At 46.4% G+C, this 25,829-nt stretch overlaps 1 protein-coding gene across 1 annotated transcript in view; it reads right to left on the bottom strand.

The window, feature by feature from the left end:
- Window positions 1–262: 262 nt before the first annotated feature.
- Window positions 263–25,829, bottom strand: part of GNB5 (G protein subunit beta 5) — a 28,988-nt gene continuing 3,421 nt past the window's right edge. Inside the window, exons 3-13 of the mRNA XM_048317224.1 lie at window positions 21,893–22,004; window positions 17,775–17,911; window positions 16,208–16,249; window positions 15,386–15,462; window positions 13,711–13,843; window positions 9,749–9,892; window positions 6,613–6,704; window positions 6,443–6,491; window positions 3,823–3,919; window positions 2,669–2,835; window positions 263–2,345 (exon numbers count right to left, since the gene is read on the bottom strand). Of these exons, the coding sequence (XP_048173181.1) occupies window positions 2,334–2,345; window positions 2,669–2,835; window positions 3,823–3,919; window positions 6,443–6,491; window positions 6,613–6,704; window positions 9,749–9,892; window positions 13,711–13,843; window positions 15,386–15,462; window positions 16,208–16,249; window positions 17,775–17,911; window positions 21,893–22,004 (1,062 nt within the window). The 3' untranslated portion in view covers window positions 263–2,333. The remainder of the gene's footprint in view (window positions 2,346–2,668; window positions 2,836–3,822; window positions 3,920–6,442; window positions 6,492–6,612; window positions 6,705–9,748; window positions 9,893–13,710; window positions 13,844–15,385; window positions 15,463–16,207; window positions 16,250–17,774; window positions 17,912–21,892; window positions 22,005–25,829) is intronic.

Raw genomic sequence — 25,829 nt, 5'->3', positions numbered from 1 at the left:
TCCTCCTGAATGCAGGGGGAGCTGAGATGGCATTTCAAATACTTTCAAGGGCTGCTCACTCTTGTTTGCTGTGGTTCACCTTGGGTATTTCCAGAAGATATTCCACAAGTAATTTGCTCGTAGATCTGGATTTTACCTGAGATTTTTGCAGGAGAAATAATTTAAGAAACTGCAGTGCAAAAAGTGAATTTCAAAAAAAGAAAAAAAAAAAGGCATCGTTACAAATACCTAAGCAATGGGAAGAACTACTACATACATGTTCTCAATATGTAAAATACAATTTATTGTATTTAGGCTGTTCGTAAGTATCAACACAATGTATTATGTTTGAAACAAACATCTTGCCAATAAATACTATCTAAACATTAATATTAATCTTTTGATCAAATGTGTACAGTGTATTGACTCAATATTGCACAGTGAGTTCTATATGACATTTCCATAGTGCATTCAGTTTGTTACAGGGATAGCTTGCCACAAATATTGCAAAGCATCAGAGTTGACTTTTCCAAGTGAAAACAGCTGACCTATTCCATTAGGGATGGAAGGCTGGTATAAATGTCAGTGTCTTAGGTTAACTGGTTATGGATTCACAGAACCTAATGTTTTCATGGATGAGGAGACTTTGTTTCTAATATGATTTTTATATTATTGTAAAAAAATCCCACTTGCAAACAGAATGAGGATATTATCATCAAACTCCAGTGAGCTTGTAAACAGGCTCATTCCAGTAAGCTTGCTCTCTCCTGTTCCAGTCTAAATGTAAATCATATATTTGATACATTAAAAGCTGTACCTCACCACTTGAATTTCAAAGGCCAGGCTGTGCAAGCCCCCAGCATTACTCCAGCTCTTTGTTCTCATTTGAGGTTAGGACTCAGTACTTGCTGGCAGAGCAGAGCTGACACTCTAGTCCCAATAGCTTTCAATGCATGAATGCAGATATAATCTCACAGTGGTTCTATAATTAATTGTATCTCATCTTTATCTGATTAAATCTTGATTCTACAGCATCACTTCTGTGTGGGGTGGTCCTGCCAGTCTATCTGGCATTCCCATGCTCACACAGAGGGCTGGATGCTGCCAGCAATGTGGCCAGCTGTCCTGGTCCCCTGAAAACCAGGGACTCCTGGATCAGATGGACTCATGTGCTCTGGTCAGCACAGTCTCAAACCCTGGCAGGACTGTGGCTCACAGCAGATTTTCAACAGCTCACTGTTACTCATTCTCAAGTCCAGCTATGACAAAACCATGTCCGTGGCAGTGGGAGATGACTGTTACAGTAAGGACTGTATGATTTGACCTGTATTTGCATGAACTTACAACTGCTCTGACATTGCAGAAGGACCTTAAAATGGGTATATACTGCTTTGATATACATTTAAGCTACATTGCCTTGCCGAAGTTGTATGAACTGCTCAAAATGCAAATAAGAATCATGGTCATAGAATGACTATGACTGACTTGGAAAAGATTTGACCATCAGTATAATGGTGCTTAATGCTTAGTGTGTAGTATCCCTTAGTGCTTAGCATGTAGCATTTCTTTAAGTAAAAGAAAATTCACTCACCAAGTGATACAATTAAAAATTTCTAAGAAACTACTGGTTAAGTATTACCTCATGATTATGTAAATCATGTTTATATCCCTCCTCTTTGCTGTTTATCAGTTTGTATATATTTAGATTCTTTATATTCAGGTAACAGAGATGAAATACTTATTTCTATCTAAAAAGACAGTAGGAAAAAACAGGGATTGAAGGGATTTCTCTTCTGTACAAAAAATACATTTTTATGACAGCAGCCAGTACCTTCACAGTAGGTCCTTTGCTCCTCTACTTACCGCCAAGGTTCAGTCATCCATAACACCATCATAAAGTATCAGAATTGTTTCTCTTTCCATTTTTCAACACCGACATTCAATATGCTACTACGGAATGTTTCCAAAGCCTTATGCTACATCCCGATAAAATCAGGACTTTTTTTTTACTTTAAAAAGGAACTAAATTCATGCAAATAAATAGATAATGTGCACTGAAATACTCAATTCTATAATACAGGTGACTTTGGAGAAAAGTCCCTTTATAAATAATGAAACTAATTCTAATAAAAGAATATAGTTTCAAAAAAAATTTAAAACATTTCGTTTTACTACAAGTCAACGTTTGCTATGTGTTCAAGCAGACTATTTTCTACCTAGTTGTGTTAATCTGTGGGTTCAGTGTCACCCTTTTGTACTGTAGTGAATACTTGATTTTGAGGAATGGCTTCTTTATGCAGTTTTTGTAGTCCGGCGTTTCAGTCTTCATTTGATTCTGCATACGGGATCTCAGGTTACGCCCAGATCTGTAGAAAGAGAGAGAGCCGAACACTCCTTTATGACAGCGACTCTTCTGTCAAACATTAAATTAGCTTTGGCGCGGCAATCACATTAGTGGTACAGAGTATCAGCAGCAGTGATATCATGTAACCAACAGCAAGCTCAAACTTAGCCGTTCTGCTGGCACTTGGTGGGGATTTTTATCTGGCTTTGCTGTTCGTGTTTTACGCTGTTTTATACCCTCCTCAGTTCCTCTAGAGCAGTTTTCCTCTAACACGCCTTCCTCCTGAGCCCCGGTCATTAACCGGCTGCAGAAAGCAGCACCCGCAGCGGGTTCTCGGGCACTTACTCGGAGGGTGTGGTCCCAGGAGCCCGAGCAGAACGCGGTCCCGTCGGGAGACACCCGCAAGGTGCTGACACGGTTTTCGTGTCCGAACAGAATGGACACTCGGGACCCCTTCAGCACATCCCAGACATTGATGGTGTAATCGTTATAGCCCGCGAACAGCAGGCGACCTGCAGAGAGAATGAGATTTTACACAGCGAGGGCTTAACGTGCCTTGACCGCAGCCAGGGCCTTCTGCAGGACAGTGGTCACCCCAAGCCCACCCCGTGAGCTCTGCTTCCCCAGGCCAGCTGTGCTCCCGTGGGACAGCCCTGCCGCTGCTGAGCTGTCCACGCTAAATGCTGGAACAATTACAGTTCATTAGTTAAAAGCACTGTCAGTTTTAGTTAAATTACATAAAATGCGTTCAGACGTTAGAGATGGGGGATGACTCCAAACGGTGACAGACTGAAGAGCGCTTTAACAGCTATTGCAGGGTAACAGTACTTTACTCAGACCTTACACAAGAAGCTGAATACAAATGCTTGAATGATTAACAGACAATTTGGTGATTCACTGCCAACGGGACAAGCCGTGGTGCTTGTGACCATGACAGAGACATTTGCCTCAGTTCCAGGAGGAGGGCAGTCCACCACCCACTCACCCCCACCCAGGGTGACTGGGGAGCTCTGCACTTGGGCTGGGAGAGACAAGACTCGAGCTTATGTCTCAGGATCTGCAGTGAAAAGTGGCAATGACTCTTTCTTCATACCCCTCTAATACACTTTTACTATTAATCATTTGTTATGCTTTTAAAAACTATTTATGTAACTGCACTTAATAGTTTAGCTACATTTCATGTTGCCTTTGAAATGTTTTTCATTATTATTGTGAAACTCTAGCCCAGCTGTAGTTAATGGCAAAATATTTCCTGCCTTCAGTAGGGCCAGGAAAATACTTTTCATCACTACAACGAAGCAATAGCCAGCTAGGTTATTTAAAGAGTAATTATTTTTACAGAGGCAAAAAAAAAATGCTTCCATGCATTAAATGTTTCTTTTGGTACTTAGTACTTTTGATAACTTTTAATAACAAATGTTTTATCAAATTAAACTGAAAAATTTTACAGTTCCCCTCAAATCTCAACACTACGATAACCTCCAAAGTTCAAGTCTCACCACTGAGAGAGAAGTCCACACTGGATGCTCCAAAAATGATGCTCTCTTTGGAATAAATTGCTACTTCTCTGTCTGCACGAAGGTCATATAAACGACACTAGGATTAAAACAAAACCAACACACATGCCTCAGTAAATGCTGGAAGCACTGGCTAAAATATTTGGAAAAAGTGGGAGTGGGAGGTGCAGCCTAACAGACATCACGGGAAGCGGCTGCTTGGCTTCTTTCCTTCTGCTTCTTTCTGCTTCCTCCTTTCCTTCTGCTTCTGGCTGCTGCAGCTGGGATCCTCTAACAGGGATCTAAGCAACACAAGGCTGTTTTGTATACATTGCAGGAAGAACTTGCTTTTTCAAGCCACTTCTCTAAGCCTCCTGCCTGTCCTGCTAGAAAGACATGAGTGGTGGGCTTTGGACCATGGCTACCCACTGGAGTCCCCATACCCTCTCGCTTCCCCTCTGTGGTTTCACACTTATCAGGGCATCCTGCTGCTGGGGAGGTGCATGTGGAGACAGCCTCTTAAACAACAGCTTAGCCACAGCTGGAGCCTGGGAGATGGGATCAAATCTCTACTCATTGTTGAGAACACAGACCATGTGGCACAGAGGAGCCTAGGTGGTAGTCCTGGGTCTGAGTAAGCCAGGATAACAAACAGTCCCTGCCCTGCTGTGAGGCCTCTCTGTTTGAAAAACCTACGTGAAAATAATTCAAGTGAAATAATACATTTTAATGCAGATCTCTGGTTTTCATTTCTCATGGAAAATTCCAAATCACCTCTGACAACCTATACTTCCTGTTTTTATCATTTGCCAGCAAAACTGAGCTTGTTTGACATGGAAATCATGTATCAGACTTCACTGCCAGACTTCAAACTTCACTGCCATGCAGAAAGGCTGTCTGTTAGCCCTGAAATCAAAATGCACTTTTGAAACTATGTGAACTGAAACCCCTCCTCAATAAGTTAAGCTTAAGCAAACACCGGCCAGATGGGATTGCTAATATTAAGGCTTTCCTACTGAAAAGTGGCTGGTATTCAAGTGTGCACATAAAGAAGTGGCTGTTTGATTCTCAGGGCAGTGGGGAGTGGCTGCCAGGTATGTGCAGTCCAGCTCTCCCAGTGCTCCACACAGATGAAAAATTTTGTCAGACTGTCCTGACAGGGAGTTGGGGTCACTGCAGATGACAACACTGTCATCTGAGCATGCTTTTATGGATTACTTCCAGTCAGGATTATCTGTTCCTCAGAATCCCCAAGTATATAAATCAGGTCAACGATACCACTCTGTAACACTGCAAAAACAAACCTCTTCATTTTAAGAATGAGGTAGATGGAAACTGCCAAAACCTCTGTCAAAAGTACAGAGGTGGAATTTCCCATTCTCCTGCTTGAGTCAGGGGTGTCAAGAATAGTTAAAAAAGAAAAAAAACATCAAATAAATAAATAAGAACCTGTGATACTGGGTGTTAAAAGAGAGTGCTTTCACTGGAATTTAATGGTGGACAATTTCTCTGTACCATTCCCTCAGCATCTCAAGAGCTCATAGTACTGCATCCACGTGTGCAGAGAGCCACTGGGCTCACCACAGGGCTAGAGGCATTAACTTCTAATCACAGCTTTTAAAACATAAAGTCAGGATTCGCTCTCTCCGGAAGAGCCTTGGAATGTCTCCACATCCAACAAAGACAAAAGGAATGTTTCTATTGAGTTCAGCTAGCTTTGGAGCAGACTCAGAACATGCTCTGAGGGCATAGAACTTTATCTAAAGTCTCTGCTCTCAGGTGACTCAGTGTGATGTTTGAGTGAACAGAAGAAGTAAGGTGCCAGGTGCCTCCCCATCATCTGCCCTCAAGCTACACTCAACAGCTCAGTCCCTGCAGGGCTGTGGTGGGGCAGAGCCTGGTTCCCCCTGGACACACCAGCTGCAGGGAGAGCCATCAGCCCTGAGCATCACTGGGGGCAGAGGGCACCAGGAGCTAAATGGCATTTTGTATATCTTGTGCTGATCAAATTTACCTGTCAATACATTCTGAGTCCCTCCTAGCAGATTGCTCACAGATAAGCAAGAGCCATTAAGAGCCACTGTGTGATCCAGGACGCCCTGGATGCAGAGACTCACTGCAGTGAGTCAGGGCCCACAGAGATACGTGTGACCAAGGCCACCCTGGGGCTGCAGAGGCCAGCTGCCCTCATCTGCCCTGCTCTGCCCTGAGCCCATGGTCCTTCCACTTTCTGGGACATGCTGCTTCTCCTGACACAAGCTGCAGCACTTCAGCTGGTTCCTCCCATGCTGTGACCAAGAGCTATATGAAGCCAAATCTCTTCCAGTAAGACAACTAATTTTAGTCACGAAACTTCAAACATAGAGAATCTGAAATGAGTATTTGGACAGTACCTCTTGTAGAGGAGTTTGCAGAAGTGACCTACAGTGTTACATGATTTTCCCTATAATGTTATATATGGTATTTAATATCTTATCTTACAGGATTACTATTTCTGCAAATTTGGTGTCACAGGCCCAGTTTAGTCACTAAAAGTCTTCTGTGGATGTGACCTAGTCTTTTAGGAAAATCTGACTTGGGAAGCAACAGAATTTTCCTAAATTAGGTTGCTGAATGAACATACCGTGGCATCGTCTGAACCAGAGGCAAAAGCATCTCCACTTGGATAATATCTGTGCACAAGTGAAAGAAGACCAGAACACATTACATTACTTGCATGAGGTCAGACTTCAGAAATAGAATCAGCACATTGCTCAACACTGCAAACGTGTCCTCTCCCAGAAACATACTGACCTGACACTGTTGATATCTGAATCGTGGGTTTCAAATGACTGGACACACTGACCAGACCGCATGTCCCAAACCATGGCTTTCTTGTCACATCCCTAGTAAGGAACAAAAATATCACTGAAATTGTGCAAATGGTGACATTCATCCCTCATGTGTCTGATATTTGTCATCAAGCCCGCTACATTCAAAGGCTCTGAACATCACAGCTCTGAGAGGATTTAACCAGCAAGCAGCCCCAGAGCTGGCTGCAGTGGCACCCTCACCTGTGCAGCTGCAGGTGGGAGCAGAGTTGCTCATGAAGGCTGGAGCCCCATGCTGCCCTGCACTCACCACCCTGCTCTGCCTGTGCTGCTGCCCTACCTCTGTCTGCAGCCCCACCACACCACAGCTGCACAACTGACCTGTTCCCTGACCACTTAGCATGATCAATATAAAAAACTAATACTGAGCATTTAAAGTTTTATAACTAATTCTTCTCATACACTGAAAGAGAAAATTAAATCAGTGCATCCAGAGGGTTTCTTGCCTAGCCTCCTACCAGAGTTAACCGGTGTCAGGGCTCTGCACCCACATGCTTGATGCTGTGGTTGGGATGAGAAAAACAGCATAGCAGCACTTCATCTCATCCTCAAGCTCAAACCTGCCCTTCCAAGCTGTGCTTTGAAAAGATCATTTAACACTCAGTGCTCAGCACCCTGAATTCTTTGGGCAAGGGGCTTGGCTCATGTAGTCTACACTGTCCTTGGGGCAAGAACCATCTCATACCCGTAGGGCCAAGCTCTCAGCTGCGGTGTCTTACTGCTGTCACAGTTGTGGTGACGAGAAAAAGAACATGGACTTTGCTTTGAAGAGTGATGGGAGATTTTAACAAACTTGCCCCTGCTGAGGAGCAGGCAGTAGGCAGGCTCAGCTCCGGGGGCTCAGCCTCTCTGAGGGTGTGTGGGAAGCACAGGGCAGGCCAGGTGGCTGCTGCTTCTGCTGAGCCAGAGCGCCCTGCCCACCAGACCGTGCCACACACGTTATTTATTTTAATCAAATATGATAGCTAATTAAATTAAACAGTCTCTTCACAATTCACATGTGTCTCTCTCTTTTTTAAAAAATTCTGTTGTTAAAATTAAATCCTAGTGTTTTTAGTAAAGATGTCATTATTTAGAAGAGGTAATACTCCTTGGCATCAGCTTGTGGTTTCTGCACAAGGGAAAACAAACAGGATAGAGAATATTTTGGACCCAGCATACTTCCCTCTAAAGCCCCACCACAGCCCAAGCCCAGCCCTTCATATTGCTTCCGTGTGCACTATTCTTAATGACCTCTCTGGGAGTTCGGGGGCAAGACCAATCTGACAAGCTGATGCTTTGACTCCTAAGGTTTTGAAGGCTAAACCAGCCACCAGCTGGAGATGTACCCCCTGAGTGATATCCAAATCAGCTGAGGAGCCTTGCTCAGAGGGCACTGAGCAAAACAGCCTGGGGCACAGCCCTGAGCTCACCCGGGAGGGCTGGAATTTTCAGTTAGGTCGTTAAATGTAACAGCACCCAGCCTACATGCTGATATACTGACCCTGCTTATTCCAGCTCAAGGTTACTGTCCTACAGAGGAACAGTATTCAGGGAGTCTCTCTATGCCACCGTACCTTCATACTGTTCTGCCTGTACCTGCACTGACACGATGCAAGACAGGTCTTCACTGCAGTGGTGTTTTACACGTGATGAATTAAGCGAGTGCCTGTAAGCACAGACATGCCCAAGCTGCTGTATCAACACAAGTATGACATATTCTCTTAGCAGTACCAGAGCTGCTTGCGATTCCTTGCCCTATAATAAGCTGAGCTGTTCCCAGGGAGAATGAACCTATCCTTTCTGGGAAGCAAGCTCGGTGACAGGAAAACCCAAGAGAAGTAATGCACTTGGATGGAATTAGCTTTCAGTCACGCTTTGGAGCAGCTGTGCTACCAGCAGGCAAACTGGGCCAGTGTGCTGGACTCTGCTCCTGATGGGCCAGACAAATTTGATAAAAAGAGCCATAACAGAAGAGGTCCAGGTTTACTGTGTAGACCATGACTCCAAGCACCCCTAACCCATGGTTGGCATCCTCTGGCACAAGGGCCATTTCCATCATCAAACACAGGATCAGCCCTGGGCCAGTGCTGGTTGGGATCAGAAACCAACAAAGCTACTACTGGTACCTTCAGCAAAGTTACTGGTAGCAACCTGCCCCTCAGCTACCACCAGCTCTCATCTGCACCCTCACTTTCTAATGTGGGAAAGACCAAGATCACCTTGAAAAGGAGCTGAGCCCCATCCCAGCCACCTTTATGCCTGGCCTGCCTCACTGCCAGGCTGTGTGCCAATGGCTCAGCTGCCTGGAAACAGTGATCCCTCGGCAGCAGGACATGATTTGGAAGATGCCCTGGGTCCTTTCCCAGACCAGTCCAGTCCTGCAGCCCCAGTGAGGTTTGCGTGTTCCTCTGGGCCAGGACAGGGAGAGGACAGTGTTTGACCGATGAAGGGGCTTTAAATGCCTCTGGTGCTTCTGGAAGGCACAGAGGACTCAGCAACAGCTGAAGATGTGGCCACACCTCATCTCCCTGCTCCAACTTGCACGGGGGTTAGCCAGTGTCCAAGCTGCCCCTTGACTCTGGGGAGCAGTTGAGGGACATAGTGGCACGCACGTTATTTGCAGCCCCACTTCGATGCCCTGAGCACCACCTGATGCCTGTCACACCCCATCTGGCTCCAGAGATGGGGAAGGAGCAAAGTGTGGGAGTCCTCTGCTGTTCCAGGCTCCCACCCACAGGGACTCACACCTCTGCTGTGGTAGGAGCCTACTGCTCTTACTCCGAGCCTTCCCCTTCCCAGCAGAGGCGTTGTTTTGATCTCAAGCTGGATCGCTTTGATGTGGGGTGGAACTTGCTAAGTAAGCAGAACTGCAGTCAGACTGGCTGGGTGGGTTTGACCCCACAGTCAGGGGTTTAATTTGCTCCAGCTTGGAAAATGTGCTTGCAATGAGTGGATTGCACTGGGGCATCCAACATATACTCCAGCCCTCTCTCAGTAACATCATGAGCCTCCTGATTTGCTGCCTTTTCACTTCCATGTTCCTTGGTTTGATATTATGAGAAGAAGCTCCTGCTTACCCCAGAGACAAATGTATTTCCTGTTTCAGAAGGGGCCAGGTCCAGGCACAGGACATCAGCTCCATGACCATGGAAGCTCTGTAGAAGTTGCCCACTCTCAACATCCCATAGAGCACAAGTTCCATCTCCACTTGCTGTCAGGATCTATAGGATGTGGGAAGAAGAGTCACAATACAAGATCAGCAGATGACCTTCAGGTTACAAAGAAACAACTGACATCCTACACATACACCAAAGGACAGCTTTAATTTAATTAAATATTATGCAGTAAATCAAAGCCATAAGCCCAGTGTGAACCTAAGTACAGTTTATGGGTTTTATTTTTAAGGAAAAAAGGTAGAGTGGAAAGGAGAGCTGTATGGACACCACTATACCTACACAATGTTTCAATAATGGTCCCTTCTGTGCGATGGGCTTTGCAGAACTGACAGCAGTAAGGATCTGCTGGTATTTTCATATTCTCTAAAAAGGAGGCAGAACAATACTGGTATTCCTGTCTGTCCCCGTATTTCACTCTATCCATATTTAGGCTGCTGGAATTCAACCCAGGTAAATGGAAGAACTCTTGGAGTTAAGAATACCTGCTTAACTCACCAATTTTTTTTTTTTTTCTGCTTGAAATAGGTTAAACCAAATTAATTTGGCTTAAGACATGGGTTTTCTGAAAGGGAAGTAAGCCTGTCTAGACAGTTGTTTGATAAGTCCATCAGCTCTCACTTGTCCAAAACCATTTGTGTGTGAAAGGGCTTGAACATAGCTCACATTTTCCCATCTGCTACATTACTTGTAGAAAGCACATGTGATCAGAGCTTGTTATTGTGGCTAAATCCTGATGATGCTCAATTGTTCAAAATTTCCCCTTGGCACCCGAAACTGTTATGCAATCACAAATTCTGTAGGTTGGAAGAGTCCCTGTGCACTGGTGTGGAAGGAAGCAAGGGTGAACGTAGGAGGGCTCTCAGTTTTGTACACGGGTTTTTCTCATGGTTGGTGAGGAAACTCAAGTGATCCCAGTGGGTAGTTAGAAGTTAAAAAAAAAATTTTCTTCAAGAAGAAAATGAACACAGTCATGAAACCATTCAGAGTTGCATAAAGGTTAAACACTGAACATGTTTGACAGATGCTCCAAAAATTCTTCCTGTAAACAGAGGTAAAAGCTGCAGAACAGACTGTTCTGAATCCTGCAGCACAGAGATGCTAATGCTCTCAGATGATAATAGCAGAAGAAAGTCCTGACTTGTCTTTCTGGCCAGCTTTGGAGCCTGGATCAATGAACTTCCCTGTCCTGGGGAACATTTGTACTTGTCTGAGGAATGAAGACTTCCAGCTCTGAGGATTTGCTCTTGTAACACCATGTAAGAAAGTCATAAGGGGAACAGGAGTAGCTAAAAGTGTAAGGGAAGGGTCTGTTGGCAACCCAGAGCTCCAGTTAATGCTTAAAGAGAAATATTATGGATTCAACTTCAAGGTATTGCTATTGAAAACCAAACCAAACCAACTCTGAAGATCTAAGACCAGGAGGGAATTGGCAATCCTTGCTAAGAGACTGTGGCTAGCAGCACTAGGGGCTCGAGCAGCACTGATGGGGACCCTTGCCTGGCGCCCAGTGGCAAGAGGCAGCACTTGCTCAGGGCAGGGGACAGCAGGGACACAGCCCTGCTCACAGGGGCACAGGCACCGGGGCTGGGAGCAGTGGTGAGAGGAGAGGGGCCACCCTCACCTGTACCTCCTCCACCATCGTGGGATTCATCCTGCTCCCCAGCCCTGCCTGCCCTATGCAAAACACTTGAGATCCCAATTAACTGTTGCTATTAATAGACATGGAGCATTGTCACGTGGGGAGCATTATCACCCCGCAGAGCTGCAGATACCTAATTTAGGAAGAGAGGCTCCCTGGCTCTCAGCTCACTGAGGCAGGGGAGGCTCTCTCAAGCAAGGCTGGTTTGGGGCACTGAGAACAAGGTGCGTGGGTCACCCAGCCCTGCAGCTCAGGGCCCACGTGGGAACATGATGGGGAGCAAGGGTGGCACCCCTTTTTCAGCACCCACACAGCCTGGGAGTGACTGTAACCCACGATGAGCCCCCCCCAGAGCTCTCTTACACCAAACCCTAAACTCCTACCCAGTCTTCCATGCCTCTGTGGGAAAACTGAGCTGTAGTTTAAGACAGAAGTCAGGGCAGAGCTGCAGCCCTGGCAGCACCTGGCAGTGGGAGCTGTGGGGACACTGGGCTGGGGGACACCTCCACCTCATGCTAGAGCTGCTCCAGGACAGCACCACATCCCTCCTGAAGCAAACTGGGAGAGCAGAGCTGCTCTGCACACAGCTGGAAAAGCTCCTGCACAATGCACTGTGTACCCTCAGAGTTACTTAATAGTTTTAATTCTGAATAGTTTTAATCCTGAGGCCTTTATGTAAATGAAAAAAGAAAAGAACTCTGGGATTCTCTGGGATCTGCTACATAACAGTGTCCTAAGAAAAGCTTGGCCAACCCGTTTGCTTGTATTTGTTTGAATAATAACATGCAGTGCCATAAATGATCACTTACAAGCCTAGCAATCACAAGAAAACTTCTTTTTAAAGACTTCAGAAAAATTTCTTTATATCCACACTGAAGACCCTTAATCCACTGTGATATTATCTAACAATAGTAGATACAATATCAATTGTATAATATAAAATATCAATTGTATAGATAACAATATCAACACAGTTTGCTGTATTTAATATGGAAAAAAAAGACCCAACTTTTCTTTCTTTTTTATTATGAAAAATAAATTGCTATTTTTCCTGTCATAGGATTTAATCCCGATGCATATAAGTGTAGACAAGAAAAGAGAAAACTGGGTTTGTATCTCATCAGAAACATTCCACTTAATTTAGACTACTCTAATTCCACATGACTCCTGCACAGGAAGGTCAGGGCTAAGCAAGCCTGAGTGCTGGGTACCTCTGCCACTTGTTTCCATGGCAATGGACTTAAATTAGCACCTCAGAGTCATTACAGAAACCAGAGAGCGACAAACAACAACATACTCTCAGCTTCACATGTCCTGAAATAGAAGCAATGAGAGCTGATATTTCCTTCAGAAGAGCTCCAAATATCTGGAAGAAGGGGACATGGTATTCCCTTTCCAGCAGCTCTGTTGACATCAGGAGCTATGAAAAGGCTCCATTCTGCCACTTATTTTGCTGCAGAGCTGCACTGAGAAGAGCTTTAATTAAATTCAGAAAACAGAGAGGACAAGGGGATTATCCTGGCTCCTTTCATCATCTTCTGTGTTCCTAGAGAAAGAGATCTTTGAGATACACAATAGAGAGGAAGGCTGGCTTGGTCTCAGAAGATCTGCATTCAGCTCCTGGATTTGCCATCACCTCCCATTGTGGGCCTCTGTGCTGCACGCCACTGCCTGTGAGATGGGGACAGCATCACTCCTTTCCCTTGAGGGAACACAGTACTGCATGTACAGACAACATGGCCCTGTGGGGCATCCTCAAGCTCAAATGTATCACTTGGTACAAATAAAAAATACTAAGAATGAAAGCAAAAGCAAAGTTGGCCGGATGTCTGGGACAAAGCAGGCAAACAACACAGTCAGCATCAGCTGGCACAGCACCCAGCCTAGTCCTGGCTGAACCGTGGTTTTAACTATTTGCAACAGTCTGGGCTCCTAAAGGCACAAACTGGCACAGAGCTGGGGAGCAGAGAACACACAGGTACCAGCGAGCCCTCTGCAGAAGCCACAGGCCTTTGCAGGGACAGCCTGGCCACAGGCTGGGACAAGCATTTCCTTACAGCAGCTTTTGCAGCACCTTCGCTGCCCCCTGCGAGGGTGTTCCAGTAGCCCCTGCAGGGGCAGGACATGGCCCTGGGTGCCCCAGGAGCAAGGGAGGACATGTGCACTGCACCCCAGTGCAGCTCCTGTCAGGTGATGGTGAGCAGAGGGTAGAGAACGCATTTACCTGCATGTCTGAGTTAGTGAAGCTGCAGGCAGACAAGTAGTTCGTGTGCATTGCAACCGATTTCTTCTTTGCAGCCATATTTTCATTTTTTTCAAATGTCAGAGGGTACACAGAACACTTGTTGTCCAGGCCACTGAAGAGAGTAATAATAGCAGTAACAGAGAGAGGAGAACTGGTTAAAACTGCAACGACAAAAGGCGAGTGGTGATAAGAAGGAAACCACCTGTCGGTGCTGTGCTGCCAAACCCTTACAAGTACCGACTTCCCTGTATTGTGCAGTGTGGGATCTCCCTGTGCAGGGAAGCCCCAGCTGCCTCACAGCCTGGCTGCTTTACAGAACTTGAACAGCTGCGCCTCAGTTTTTTTCACCCTTATTGAGTTTATAAATGGCACTGAATGAAACCTCACGAAAGTATAAACTGGGAGGTGACAGCAGCCACCTCAGGGTTAATGTTTCACATACAGCCAAACTGCCATTTTTCTGCTGACATCTGTCACTGTGAAGATCAGTGTTTAAGCATCATTATACACCTACCTTAACAAATTTGACCTAGCTCCTACAGAAAAGGCAGTATAGCAAGTAAGTAGTAGGTGTGAAGACAGAGCTTTTAGAAGAGTTTGGAAAAAAGGCAACAGAAGCACTGACCTCTGTAGCTGCTGTCCCCCTCCTGGACAGTTGTACCAGTTAAGCTGTGTCAGACCCAGGACTCATTTCTAAAGGGCAGGACTTATATCTGACCCTTTCCTAGAGCCGTGGTAGATCAGCCCTGCCCTGGTCCCCGGGATCCTGGCACACCACCAGTTGCTTACATTATGTATGCACTGGTGCTTACACTACATATGCACTTACATTATGTGCATGGCACTTAACTGACAGCACAACAGAAATCCAGAATTAGGTGCAATATATATGTGCACTCTCTGTCTCTGCTACAGGTGTAAAGACAGAGCTTTCTTGCCATTCTTTGGGTTCTAGTCAAAAACACAGTTTCCAGACTCCTTTCCACACACAATTATGGGGTCTGCTTGTCTGTCTCAGTCTGCTGCTTTCTAGATTTGCAAGCTGCATGCTGAAGTCTCCCTTTGTTCCTTTCTCTTGTCCCAAGCTTGCTTGTCTGTCTGATCCATCCAGTCCCTTCTTACAAGATGTTTTGCTAACATTTAATCTCTTTGCTTTTTCCCCCTATATAAACTCACTTTTTCAAATCTGAGCACACAGAAAACTTGTGGGTTATCAAGAATAGGGTTACTTCTCCCCATTCCATCTTAGCAAGGTCTATTCACATACTCGTAACCATTAATAATGAACCTCTATGTCATAAAAAAAGGAGTGCAAAGTAAGAACACGATTAAAAGCTCTTTCCCTTAGAAGATATATCCAACATAGACAACCACACTGGGACAGGGAAGTTGCATGCATGCAGAATTCCTAACCCATGATATAAATGCTGAAAGAGGATTATTTTCCATGCTTACACAACAAATGTTACTGCACTGAAGTCAGTGGAGATAATGTGTACGAGCCACTATGGAAATAGAATCAGAGGCACTGAATGTAGAGCTTCCACCCACCATCATGGCATGCAAACTTCTATCTGTCAGGTTCTGAAGCCACCAGGAGACTGCAACAAATCCAGCTTCTCTGTGTAAGCAGCTGTGGAAACTGGGAACTTACCCACAAGCAATGGCACATCCAGATGGGGCATATGCACACGCCATCACCCAGGTACACGGCATCGTCACTGCGTGCTCCTGAAACACAGCATCTCTTGAGTCTGGCACCTCACTGCTTCTCTAACCCATACAAGGAGAACACTGGAGAGTCCTAAGTTCAGTATTTCTGTGGGACATCCTTAGGGCCAGTGAAAGGCACAGATGATTCCCCCAGCCATAACTCACATGTAAGGCTGGGACAACGCTGACTGCAGAATGCAGCAGAGCACAGGAGGATGGCCAGTCCTTCTCTGACACTTTCCACCTTATTCATGGGCCCCAAACTGATCACAGAACACGTTTTATTTGGGTCATCCAGTGCTGTGAAAGGTCCCACTGCTGCACATGTAAAAGTGAGTTAAAAACAGGTAGCTTTTCCTCGTCTGTGTGGTGCAGGGTGCCAGGAGGCAGTCCAGGCAGGGCTTGGAGGAGCAGTGACACCATTTCACAGTGAACACCACAGCTGAAGGATCCCCAGTGACCACACACAACACCTGGTACAGGGGTGCCCTGTTTTGCTGGCTGGGCTTTGCCTCCCTTGTCAGCAAAGAGGTTGGATCAGAGCCTCCCATGGAGACCATGACAAACCCCCGTGCCCTAACAGGGACTGTGCTCAGAAACAGGTCAAGGGAGGTGACTTGCCCTGGGCTCCCTTTTTTGGGGTGCAAGTGGAAGTCTACATTTTATCCCATAATCCTACTGCCTCCAGTGACACCTGTGGGCCCTTCACCTCATCCCACTGTCATTTGCCCTGGACACAGGATTTTGCTGAAGTTTCACTTACCTTGTTGGTAGTGAAGGAATCCCACACGATCACCTTCCCATCCTAAACGAAAGCACAGAGAAAGAGAAATTGAGGCCTTCCAGAGACATGGCTGTAAGCCTGCTTCCCAGTTTGGAGAAAACTCCTGCTCATTTCCTTTCCCCAGTCTGTTATGTCCTTTTGTCTCCATCTTAACAACAGTACAGCAGTCACAGTGACGCATCAAGGAGACCCTTCTCAGCAGTGCTGTTGTATCTACCACAAGTGTATTCCCTCCTCACCGAGATGACTGATGTTTGCTTAAAAGAACAATTTATTTTTCAATTTTTTTCCCTTCCCTCTTAATGGCTTCATGAGAACTCCTTTCCCCTGCAGCACACGCCACATACAGGGCCATCTCCTTAGGAACCTGCCACCTCTAAGCCCTCACTTGACTGTTTGTGGATATTGCACTGTTTATTCATCTTCCCTTTCCACTCTGATCCTGGTTTTCCCTTTACTTGTCACTACACTTACTTAACCTTCAATTATCCATTATACAACCTGCTAAATAGCCATCATAGAGCCCTGTACAGTGAGCAGCACAATCACTTGGTGTACACCAAGTGTACACTCGTGACAACAACTTTGCCTTATGCACATAATACTGTTATCTTCCCTGTATCATGAAAGTGAAATGTTTATTACTGAGCAACAACTGCTTCTGTACCTGGACTTATACAGTTCTTCCAATAGAGTAAAAAATGCATTTCAACCTGTCTGTTCAGCTTTCTGATCTACACACTAACATTTTAACCACTTTAAAAAATGTGACTTTAAATATTTAAAATTATTCTCCTTGTTGAGATCACCATGAATGGTAAAAACTCACAGTAAGTGAAGGTGGCTTGCAATGCAGATTGCCTATTTTTATCCCTCAAGTGAGACCCCTGGCAGATTTCATGTAGGTCAATGAACAGCTGTGAGGTGCAAGGAGCTCACTCACTGCCGTGCTGGGCTCAGGACGAACCAGGGGATCTAGAGAGTAATTATCTCATTACCTCCTCTGGCTTATGAGACTGGTCTTGAGCAGGTGGTAGGACTGTTTCTCAAAATGCCCAACTAAATGCAGTAATTTTGGCAGGATGTTTGAGGCTTTCGAGGTCATACAAATCATACAGACTGCAGAAGAAATTTCTGTGCATAGAAATCTTTAAAAGAATTAACATTTCTTCACTTCCCTTTTCCTGATGATTTTCTCTGAACATACAACTTGAAAACTTTGCTCAATATTTCATCTGTAAAGAACAAGGAAATAAATGTAGCCTCACATGGGTTCTATTCTTTTATTGTAGCAGGGAATATGGGAAAATCTGTGTATGACTGAACAAGAAATATTTAGGCATTAGCTACAACAGGTGTACCAATGATTAAAAGGTCACATTTACACTCTCTGAACAAATACATCGCCAATGAACTTCTTTCAGGGCATCTTGAAAACATTTACAATAATCCCAGGTATCATCTGCTAAGAGTGGCACACAGCACAGCCACAAGATTTGTACAGTTCCCAACAGCACCTCTGAAAAACATCTGCCCAAGAGCATACCTGGGAAGAGCTCACAATTCTTCTCTTGTCTTTGCACCAGTCCATACAGAGAACTTTGTTTCCATGGCCCTTCAGGGTCCTCCTGGTCTTCATCACAAACTGTCCCAGTGCCTCCACACGCTCTGCCACCTGATGAACTGCAAACAGCTGATGGTTAGAGAGCCCTGCATCAAAGCACTGCCCTGGCAAATATCTGTTTATGAGTAATGCCCTTGGAGGAATTAATCCATGAAGGTTGAGTCCATGGTGCAAGGCAATGAACTCTGCTTCAGAGCTGGCAGGTGGCTAACACCAAGGTGGGTGGCATATGAACATATTCACCAGATAAACACAAGGAGGAATTCACTCAGGGCTTGAATTCCAGGGATCGGGCAGCTGAAGCTCTTGCAGACCATCCCACCCAAGTGTAACTGGAAAACAGATTACCCCTTTGCCCCCTCCTGCTGGGAAATCCTCAGGCTGAAGGTGGACAGACAGTTGTTCTGGATGTGAGATTCCCAGCTGCGGCTGGCTCGCAGCCCTGTGGTGGTGCTGCACTGGGTACAGGTACTGGCCACTGGCACTGGTGACTGCTGTGCCATCCCTTCTGGTGGCCAGGAGCAGCAAGGGCCAGGGCACAGCTTTGAGTGAGCAGGAAAATGGACATTTGCTGTAAGAGTGCACTACCCAACTTTCCAGCAGTAACTATGGACATCAAGGACTTCATGGGACGTCCCTTCTATGAAAGAGGGAAACAGAGGGCAGGCAAGCAACTTTCCTGAGCAGTATCTTCTGGTGGAGAAGTCAGTTCTTTCATACCTCACTTAATAGCAGTACTTTCAGCTGATATTCTTAAAAACCCAACAAATTTACATCCGTTTGTGCAAACTGACTTGGACACAAAATTCATGCAGCTGACAAAACTAAAAGGTGTCTCATATAACCCTGATACCTCAGGCTGGGGTCACCTGTAAATGTCTGGGAGAAAGTGTCATCTGAGGAAACCTATTTGCTCTTCTCCAGCATGTTCATCCAGCGTGGAGCTGAGTAGGGCCATGATGTGCCTCAGCACCCAGGGGCAGCTCTTCACACAGAGGGAGAGTGAGACTTACTTCAAGTCCAACAGCAGAGTAGAGGCTGAGGCTGAGGCTGGAGACTCTGGCACCAGAATTATGAATTACTCTGTCTAGAGAAGAGCTGATAGGATCCAGCACTTCCTGTGTTGTGTGGCTGTCCACACCAAAACCTAAGATGGTCCAGCTGCTGTTGGCTGTGGGGGCAATGCCTGACTCAAAGCTTCTGAAATAAATGGAGAAGCTCATGGAGATGCTTTAATGAGTTGGTGGAGGAAATCTTAAGCTTTTCACTGCCCTGCTGGAGACTGAGCTCCACATCCCCTGTGGCAGGTGGTGCTTTGGAGCTGCCTTGCCACTTCACCCTGCATCACTTTTCTGGGGCTGCAAGAAAGCTCACGGGCTGGGAAGGGCTGTGACAGCGAGAGAGCAGGCATCCTGAACTTAGAGATCATTTCCTGGCACAGGGTCAGTGAAGCAATTTCTGCCCAAGGCAGAGACTGATTTCTAGCGGATTACCTTTTCAGGAGTTGTCTTTCAAAGCCACCACACCCCCAGGCTGTGCCAGAATAATGCTCTCACCTGAAATCTCTGCTCAACCAGTCTCCCCGAGCCAGGGGACAAGTGCTGTCCACCATTCCTCATGATTTGTCCATAAGTCAGAAGCAAGTTTCTGAGAAAGTACCATATAAACCCACTGAGGAAGAGATGCATTTCCCCCACTATTGCCCATGGAAACCTGCCAAATGATCCAATCAAAAGACACGAAAACACAGGACAGGAGGTTATTATGGCAGCTGGAAAGATGCTTGTGTCCAGAATATATCTGAAAAAACAAATGTTTCACAGACAATGGACAAACTGTTTCCATTATGTCAACGCAGCTGAGACTCTGTGAAATTGTCTGGTTTAGCCTCACTGATTCTCTGAGGACCCTTATCTCCAACCACAGCCACAATAATCCTGCTCCTGCCTAGCACAGGTTTGAGAGTCAGATAATTATTTTTAAGCACTCCCCAATATTGTTCAAAGATAGTTGAAAATCATGCACTCAGACAAGTAGATCAGCTAAAGACAACAAATAGCCTGAGTAGTTTTACAGAGGTCCAGATAAAACTGCCTGTCTTAAAAATATTGTTTGGCCTGAACAGGAGACATGGACTTGATGCTGATACTCCTGGGTCTTTAATCTTTTCTGTGTTGGGTCTAATGGTCTCCCTGGCCTTAAAAATTCATGGATCGCACAAACAGAACAAGCTTTTATCTACATCTAAAATTTTAAGCTCTTGAATTGACTGTTTAAAATTATAAGACTGCAAATCAAATGCATGTTTGGCATTTCCTTTTTCTATCCACATTTTTGAGAGCTGCTGTTCAGAACCAATTGAACAAATAAGGGCAATCCTATTTCAGCCAGCTGTTTGTTTTGGGAACCACCGATGGAAAGTCATGATCTGAGCAAAAAAATGCAAAAGATGCAATTTTAGATTAGGGAAAAAAACCCCAAACCAACCAAGCAAGCAAGCAAAACACAGAAATGATGCCTTATTCTGAAACTGACAAACTCTGCAGAAACTGTACTTGGGAATAATTTAGGTGTAAAAAAGCTCTGATACAGAATCAATGATATAAATATCGTAAGGGAGCATTGTTCTACAGCAGCCTAACACTTCTGTCTTAGAAGTGCTGTCATGGCTATGCAAACACGGCTTTACAATGGAAATTTACAGATTTCACATATGGCAAAGAATATCCTATGACTGTCAATAGCACACAGTTACAGTATCACTGCAATCATAGGTAAAACTCTTTGTGAGCAAAAACGGGTTTAAGAATACGCTTAAGAGGTCTGTTAAACACAGGCCCTGCTACTTCTGATACAGAAATTACACTGGAGGAATATGGTGATTTATGGTAGTGTTTCTGTAATGAGGGCATCTGTGTTTGTTTACCAATTCTGATTAGCAGGACATTCATATAACACATGGTTGTCTAACTTAGACAAGAAAATGCTCTGTTTATTCCAGAATATATATATTTTACTTTAATCCTTCCCAACCAGAAATTCAAAAGTGTTTGTCAGTCCCTCATTGTTACAAAACACTAAGAACTAAGTCACTGGATACAGGCTCAGATTCCTCTCCAATGCTTAAGGCATCAAAACACATGAAAGAAAAGTTGTAATGACCCACTAATATTTCTAGTAGAGTGACCTACATGATTTCAGAGGGCAACAGTAACTTACATGTTTTTCTAAAAAAAAAAGTACCACCAAAAGCAAAAAAAAACCCAAAAAACCAAAACCCCACCCTGCAATGTATTATTGTAATTATAAAATGAAATAGTGAAAATAAAAGAATTCTTCATATCTCAAAACTTGTGAATACCTATTTGAAAAGCTCTGTAAAGGTAAGGTTAGCTTCTTTTTCCTGAGTGGGGAAGGGGATAGGGGGAGGGCAGGGTTGAGGTCTGTCCCTCGCATTTCTGTCGGGTTATCCCCGGACGCTGAAGCTGCAGCTGGTAACGGTGAGTTACACATCGACAGCTCCAGCACTGACTCACCCCGCGCCTCTGAATCAGCACTGCATCCCTGCAACTTGTTTCCCTGGCGGAAGGGGGACAGAGGAGCTGCTTTTGCAAACAATGCTCCTTTTTAAGCCCTTCCACACCCCGGGTGAAATCCCGGCCTCGTTAAAGCGAATTCCCACCAACTTCCACATGGCTGGGTTTCACCCTGGCCCCTGGCACTACACCCAAAGGCTGCGGGCGAATGCCGGGCTGCACCGAGGGTATCCCCGGCTCCGCGCCCCGCCGGAGCTCCGCGGTGCCCGGGATGCTGCGGGGCCGTGCCCGCCCCGGGCCGCCGGCCCCAGGGCCCTGCCCCGCTCCCGGGAGCCACGGGGGCCCGGCGCTGTCCGGTCCGGGGCCCGGCGCTGTCCGGCCCGGGGCCCGGCGCTGTCCGGCCCGGGGCAGCGCTCCCCGCTCCGGCCCGGCCCCCGGCCCCGCTCCCGGCCAGGCCCGGCCCGCTCCGGCCCTGCGGCCGCCCCGCCGCCCGGCCCCACTCACGCTCCACGTCGTGCAGCTTGGCCCGCTCCTCCTCCAGCTTGCCCTTCAGGCTCTCGGCCTCGCTCTTCAGCGATGCCAGGGTCTCGTTCTCGTGCAGCCCCTCGGTTGCCATCTTTGCAAAGGAAGCGGGGAGAGCGGGGATGAGAGCGGGAGGGAGGAGGAGTTTGCCAGCCCGGCTCTCGGGGATGCTGCCGCGGCTCCTGCTGCCTCAGCAACGGCGCCGGAGCCGGCCCGGGCTCCCCCTCCCCTCCCCGCTGACGTCCAGGGCAGTCTTGAGCACGCACACCGTGGGGACCAGCATCCCCGCTCCTGCCCGCTGCAGCATCCCCGGTCCAGCCTCTCCAGCATCCCCGCTCATGCCCGCTGCAGCATCCCCCATCCAGCCTCTCCAGCATCCCCGCTCCTGCCCGCTGCAGCATCCCCGGTCCAGCCTCTCCAGCATCCCCGCTCCTGCCCGCTGCAGCATCCCCGGTCCAGCCTCTCCAGCATCCCCGCTCATGCCCGCTGCAGCATCCCCCATCCAGCCTCTCCAGCATCCCCGCTCCTGCCCGCTGCAGCATCCCCGGTCCAGCCTCTCCAGCATCCCCGCTCCTGCCCGCTGCAGCATCCCCGGTCCAGCCTCTCCAGCATCCCCGCTCCTGCCCGCTGCAGCATCCCCGGTCCAGCCTCTCCAGCATCCCCGCTCCTGCCCGCTGCAGCATCCCCGGTCCAGCCTCTCCAGCATCCCCGCTCCTGCCCGCTGCAGCATCCCCGGTCCAGCCTCTCCAGCATCCCCGCTCCTGCCCGCTGCAGCATCCCCGGTCCAGCCTCTCCAGCATCCCCGCTCCTGCCCGCTGCAGCATCCCCGGTCCAGCCTCTCCAGCATCCCCGCTCCTGCCCGCTGCAGCATCCCCCATCCAGCCTCCCCTGCCCAGTCCGCTCTGGCATCCCAGTGGTCTCCAGTCCAGCAGCTGGGACCGGCCTCACCTCCTGCCCCGCTCCCACACATATCCCAAGCCCTCTTCACAGCCCAAAGGCTTCATTTCCCCAGAAACACATGCCAATGGCACCCAAACTTGTTTGTACAAGTTGCACACTCTGTGGGGGAAAGAAGAAAAAAACAGCCACTGGCATTTTAAAATATCAGATTGGGAAGACAGATCCTGTCCAGGCTTACCAAATCCCATTTTAGCTCCATTAGGCCCTGATATTCCTATGGGCAGGGGGTACTGGGAGAGTCAGCTATGCAGGTCTCTGGCCCAGCTCCTGTGCCAGCAGGATAGATGCAGTGGTGAAAACTGTCCTCTCTACTATTCTTTGAATTCATAACTTTTAAATGTGGTGTTATCAGGGTTTCTTTCCTTTTTTTTTTTTGTATCTCCTTTAGACTAGCTACCCCTTTCTCCTGCTCTCAGATATGCACATTAAAGTCTGTGGCGTTCCCAGCTCTTGAAACAGAGCAGTTTCCAAAATCCCGAAGAGGGAATAAATAGCCCTTCACTTTGGTGTGGTGTGAGCTTAGGGGCTCAGCTCTTTGGGTTCTGCTCATATGAATGTGTGCTGGGCACAGGGAGCAGCTGATGCTTCCAGAGAAAGAACCGTGACACGAAGCTTTTTGTTCCCTGGGAGTTCCTTGAAAATCTCCCCTTCTTATTACAGAATTGTCCTTGATCTACAAGGAGCAACTCTGTGCTTATTGACTCCCATTGTCTCCCTTTAGCCAGAAAATAGCCGATCCAGTGGCTATTGTTCAGCCTGGGGATGTGCCAAGATTGGAAAGAGAGATAAGAAAATGCTTGTTTGCAGCTGTTGTTTGGTCTCTGGGCACATCCTGGACAAAGTGTGGGTCTCAGAGAAAATAGAAGTCCCATCCCACACTGGGTTTAGAAGCAGGGTTGCTGTCCAACTGGGATGCACAGGAACCTTGCTGAGCTCTTCGCCATCGCTTTGGAGCTGAACTCGGGCCCTGTTCTGGTCACGTCCACAAGGTCCCTTCTACTCAATGGCTCTTCAGGCAGAAATTGGTCACTTCACTGGAGAGTCAAGTGCAGTGGATGTATTTCCAGTCTTCTCATTGTCCGCAGAAACTGGTGTGACCTAACCCCACCAGCCTGATGGCCACACAGGCAACCCTGAACTCATCGATCCAGTTACATTCAGAATCACAAAAGCAAATGTAGGCAGCATAAACTATGGGTTCACATGCTGCTGGATAAAGGAACATCCTTCAAAGGCCCCCAGAGAAATCAGCACATTGGAAATGCTTTCCACCACAGACTGTGCCAAGGAAATAAAAATTGAGTATTTTTAAAGTGATACCAAAAGAACAGGAAAAAAACCCCCAAGAAACCCAAAGATCTTTTAGCAGGAAAGTGACAGAAAGCTTCTCCCTGTGTGTTATCTTCAGGTCTGAAAAATTAAACCTACTTACATTAAACTCAATAATGCAGCTGTGTCCTGGGGGACTAGCAGAGGAAGATTCTGAAGAAGAAACTTCATTTTTGAAGGATTCTAATCTGTAAGAAATGCCTTATTTCTGACACCTGATAAGTGTGAAGAGGCCCAGAAGTTAAATCCAACAAAAGGCTAGGAAATTTCTTTGCCTTGATAGGAATGCATCAGCTCTCAGGAATTTGGCATAGATAACACCTATGTGTCAGACAGTCGGCATAGTTCTAAACAGTGAAAAATCCAGTTTCTTGCCTTGCTAATATGAACAGTCTCACTGCCTCATGGAATGGGATTAAAAGGTCTACAAAGAACAGCACAGAAGGTGAGAGTCTTTGGGAACCCTACGTGTGCACACACGATACTAATCCTGAGATGATGGGGTCAGCAGAGCCATGAGGTGACAGGGAAGCCTCTACTGAACAGAGTGAGCTGTAGAAGTGTGTGATACATTATGTGTATTTCACTGGTTGAACAAAAATTTTTTTTAAAAGTATTTAGTTCATCTGACCAGTTCCTGCTTAACTCCCCATGCCATCATTAGCTAACCATGCAAAAATATAGGTTAGAGTAAGGCCAGTTGGGAGCCTTAAATAAAATGAACCAGGGCTGAATTAATTTAGATGATAGCACAGTACTCCATCAACGAGTGCCACACATGGTAAATACACCAGATTGCAGTGATGGGGTGATGGGGATCCATGGAAGATCCACGGATCCATGGAGCAAGTTGGTGTAGGACACTGGGGAAAATGAAGGATCTAACAGTGTATGACAAATTGTTGCCTGCTTCAAAACTTAGGCCTTTAAAATAAGTTTTCTTTCTCACTAATTTGCCAGCTGATCTCTTTTCAAATTGTAAGCTAATTTACTAATAGTTTTGTGGTGAAACTAAACCAGCAAACATTGATTGAGTTTCTACTGATTAGCACCAAACTCCAAAGCAGGCAAAACCCTAGAGGAAGAAGATTATTTTGTCTAAAAGGCAAACAATTGAAGTAGGATGATGTAAACACTGGGAATCAGCAATTTCTAATTCTGTTATCCCTCAACATATGTTGCTTTTGGGGAAATCACAAAGGCTGGCTGATGAAAATGCATGTGTGCATCTGCTGGACTGAAATCAGGAGCTGCAGAAAGATCAGCCAGTTAGACACCACAATATGCACGTGCATCCACAAACACAACTGTGGCAAAGGATATATTGTGCATTTTGATATAAGCCAAAGCATACCCACAGCTCTGAAAAAACAATTTAAAAAGTCAAGGATGGAATTTCCCTACTCATGGGTATTTCAGTGGTAGTGCAAAGAGCTCTGTGTTCTGAATATTTGCTTTCAAATCTTTTAGAAAATATGAAGCAAGCTAAAGCCAGATCCACCAGAAAGCCCCAGATCCCACTGCAGTGCTAATAGGAAGCCTAACAGGCTTTTAGGTACTGATGCAATTCTTCCTGAAGTGTCAGTCTGCTTCCACCTGCCAGCTGTTCCAGCTGCTAAGAGTCTAACGT

Source organism: Corvus hawaiiensis, chromosome 13, assembly GCF_020740725.1.
Source record: "Corvus hawaiiensis isolate bCorHaw1 chromosome 13, bCorHaw1.pri.cur, whole genome shotgun sequence".
Classification (NCBI taxonomy): domain Eukaryota; kingdom Metazoa; phylum Chordata; class Aves; order Passeriformes; family Corvidae; genus Corvus; species Corvus hawaiiensis.
The sequence above is the reverse complement of the archived record's forward strand: the minus strand, read 5'-3'. Positions and strand labels throughout refer to the sequence as shown.